Here is a 3410-nt window from a genome sequence, read left to right as displayed (position 1 = left end):
AGTCAAAAGGAATGAGCTGGTACTCGTTAACCACATAAGGGAAAACAACAGTTTTTCTTCTAGGGATCAAACCCCAACCGAAAAAAAAAAATAGATGGAAAATAAATTGAAGGGTCAACTAGCACTGGGTCACTGAAGTCAATTTAAAAACACAACCTTTAACAGTAGGAATTAATTGTGAATGGTCTTTTAAAGTTCTACTCAGGTAGCTGTGCTGATTCTATTTTTATACATTTTTTAGAAAAATGACTTTGGGGATGGTACTCACAATTCAGGGAAAAGTGCCATTGTCCTAAGATGATTCAAAGGAGAACATAACATGGCACCACCAAGGTGAAGAGGCTTCAGAATGGAAAATGAAGCACACAGATTTATTTATAAAAAAAAGTAACCAAAAAAATAAAATTAAAACCTTTGCTCCCGAATGCGAGTGGAAAAACCAAACAGGGAATAGAAGGTTTAGGGTTTGGGTAGATCAAGTTATTACTTAGTCGTCTTCTCCCTCATCATCCTGAAAGGACAAGATATCATAAAGTTAGCGAGTTGTTGAAAACACACCACTTAAAGAAACATTTTGGACTTTATCCATTATACCTCTCCATCTTCTCCATCTTCCTCTTCGTCCTCCTCTCCATCTTCATCTCCCTCCTCGTCGATGTCCTCCAGACCCTCCTCGTCCTCTTCATCGTCCTCACCTTCCCCTTCTTCATCATCCATGTCAGGAACCTAGTAATGAAAATCACTTTGAGAATTTGTGTCTTTTAAGTCATACCAAAAAAGATAGCATGCCTCGAACCCCCAAAAAGGAATACAATAAATGAATATAAAGTCAAAAACAGGTCTGCTTATTGTGGAAAGTGGTAGCTAAAGATAGATAACCCCATTTGTAGACATACCAGGTAGTATTGCAGGGGGTTAGGCCAGATGTCATCCTTGATGACCTCTCCGAGCTCATCAGCACCGGCGTCAGCGTGATCAGTGAACCAAGTGAAGAAGCTCTCTGGCTCTTCATGTTGTCTCTTCCTTCCGGCTTTGTTCTGTGTCTGGCTGGAGCGCTTGGTCAGGTCCTACAAACAGAGGGAGCATACACAAAAAAGATTCTGATTAAAAATGTTCAATATGCAAGTCCTTTTGTCAGGTCATACTGCTTTGATATTTGTTTTTGGTCAAGTACTCAAACTAGCATATCAACTCTATTTTGCAAAAAAAAAAAATTATTGGAAAAATACACATACCTTTCCTGATTTCCATTTGATTTCTGTCGACTTTGAAGATGGGTCCCCGCTCTCATTCAAATGGAACTCTTTGGAAAGTACTTTGTTTTCGAAGTATGGATTTTCGTCAAAATACTAGAAAACAAAAACATTACAAAATTAGTAAGAATATATGAAACAACATGTACCTCCATACCGTGTGTCAATACTTACAAAATCTATTCTGTAGCCCGATTTGATGTCTTCAAACTCTGTCACCTCCACTCGGCTGAGGTAATGAAGTGCTTCTTCATCTTCCTCTCCCAGTAGGGCAGATACTGTGGGGGGGGGGGGGGGGACAGACCAGACTTTAACTTGAGCCACTGTCCAAAACATTTTAACCTGGTAATGAAATAACTTCCGAATGACTAGGCTATGAAAATAAACACTTCATGTTGAGTAGCTCACCTTGTGGATGGTTGACAAACGTAGTGACCCAGAAGTTGGGGATTTTGGCGATCAGTTCTGACCTCTTCTGAAAGAATGGCTGACGGAGTTTGTTGTATTTCTGTTCTACTTTGAGGATCTCCTCACTGGCTTGCTCGTTCAACCTGAAGGGAGAACAAAGTTGAAGAAGTGTTTAAAAAAAACATGATTCTTTGAAATTGAAAAGTAACAGGAAGTCAAACAGTTCAGAATATGCATTTGTTTATGCCACAAAACAGGCTGCCCCATCTGACTTCATTAGTTATTTTTACATTTACAAAACAGCAACCCCGACCTTAAAAATAAAAAAGTGTTTTTAAATTACCTGTCAATTTCGTTTTGAACTTCGTCGATGTGTTCAATAGCTTCTTGCTGCTCTTTCTCTGTGAAAATAAAAAATGTGTTATAAAAGATTCATAACAGAGCTCGGGGAAAAAACAGATTTGCCCAGAAAAAGATACATGCATAACTTTGTTTACGTGCACGCAAAACTTATCGTATTTCAAGTCATGTGTGTGAGTTTGACACAATGAAACCCTACTGTACTTTCAAGATTTTTCGAAGTTTTACTCATTCAAATAGACTTTGAGATTACAATATTTAATCGCCCCGTAGTGCGCGGTAAAATAAAGGCTCCCCCGGAGGTTAACGTAATATGAGCGGCCAATAGCTGCAGCTCTAGCGGCTCAGACACTCTGCGTTTCCTGCCGGCTGCAACCGACAAGGCCGCGTGGTTTAAATGTGAGTCTGCACACACACATTGCCGCGATAATGTGAGACCAAGCTAGGATAGATGCCAGAACAACCCCCCCTGATAGTCGTACCGGTGGTCTTACGGCAGATGTATAAATATAATATTTACCACGTTAAACTGATAGAAAGGCTGGTAAATATGGATGCATTTTGACCAGTAACAAGACATAACGTCGTCAGCTAACGTTAGGTAACATTACAACAACAACAGTAGCTGGCTAACGGCTATCGCCTGAATGAAATTTTCACTTTCCTCGTTTCAAAATCACAATAAAAGCGATGTAATGGTGACTTGCTCAAATAAAGCTCGTTTTAGAACAGCACCCAATGCAAAGTATCATCCAGCATCGCACACATCCACTTAGTGGGCAGCGAACGACACAACTGGCCACGCTGATGATGCTAAGGGCTAGCTAACATGGCCTCTCAGCACCGGTCTGAACTGAACAACAGCGGGCATGCTAATAAATGCGCTAGCTGACGAGCTAGCTGCTGTTATCGAAATACGAACACACGCAGCAAACAGCCGCGGTCCACCACAAATACGGTCCTGGAGCTAAATTAAAGCAATACACACAGTATATATCAACAATATTTAACCCTGTAGCAATACAAATTGTGTTAGAAGAAGAAAGTGAAAATGGCGGTGAACGGGAGGCCGCCATGATTCCCCATCTTACCGGAGGTTTCGTCCGCTCCGTCATGGTTCGAGTTCAGCTCCTTTTTACTCACTTTTGCCGCCGAGGCCGACATGATTTCTCAAGCTGGGATAACTAACTGTCGTATGAGAAACTAGCTGGTAGCTTTGAAATCTGGTTTCTCCTTGAACAGGAGAATTTTCGGCGTAAAGTTCACAGCGTGCAGAAGCCAACAACGTGCTGCTTCCACACAATGTAGCTGCCGATGAGCGAGGAAGTCACAGCAACCGCCGCTCACGCGCTCCTTTCATTACGACGCGCCTCGCCGAATGGAGAAGAG

General features: G+C 41.6%; 1 protein-coding gene across 1 annotated transcript; it reads right to left on the bottom strand.

Annotated features, from left to right (window-relative positions):
* Positions 1–243: 243 nt before the first annotated feature.
* Positions 244–3410, bottom strand: LOC104942025 (protein SET). The gene is made up of 8 exons (XM_010767213.1): positions 3113–3410; positions 2005–2062; positions 1662–1804; positions 1428–1531; positions 1236–1349; positions 897–1067; positions 595–726; positions 244–511 (listed from the first exon to the last, which is right to left on the bottom strand). The coding sequence occupies exons 1-8, from the start codon at positions 3183–3185 to the stop codon at positions 488–490; spliced, it is 819 nt and encodes a 272-aa protein (XP_010765515.1). The 5' UTR covers positions 3186–3410; the 3' UTR covers positions 244–487.

The sequence above is a fragment of the Notothenia coriiceps genome, unplaced genomic scaffold, assembly GCF_000735185.1.
Source record: "Notothenia coriiceps isolate Sejong01 unplaced genomic scaffold, NC01 NC01_scaffold00004102, whole genome shotgun sequence".
Taxonomy (NCBI): domain Eukaryota; kingdom Metazoa; phylum Chordata; class Actinopteri; order Perciformes; family Nototheniidae; genus Notothenia; species Notothenia coriiceps.
The sequence above is the reverse complement of the archived record's forward strand: the minus strand, read 5'-3'. Positions and strand labels throughout refer to the sequence as shown.

Excerpts from the sequence above, each read along its gene's own strand:
- LOC104942025 (XM_010767213.1), bottom strand. The coding sequence starts at position 3,185 with ATGTCGGCCTCGGCGGCAAAAGTGAGTAAAAAGGAGCTGAACTCGAAC. Across the intron at positions 2,063-3,112 it reads CGGAGCGGACGAAACCTCCG|AGAAAGAGCAGCAAGAAGCT; the intron begins GTAAGATGGGGA and ends TTATTTTCACAG. Across the intron at positions 727-896 it reads ACCCCCTGCAATACTACCTG|GTTCCTGACATGGATGATGA; the intron begins GTATGTCTACAA and ends TTTCATTACTAG.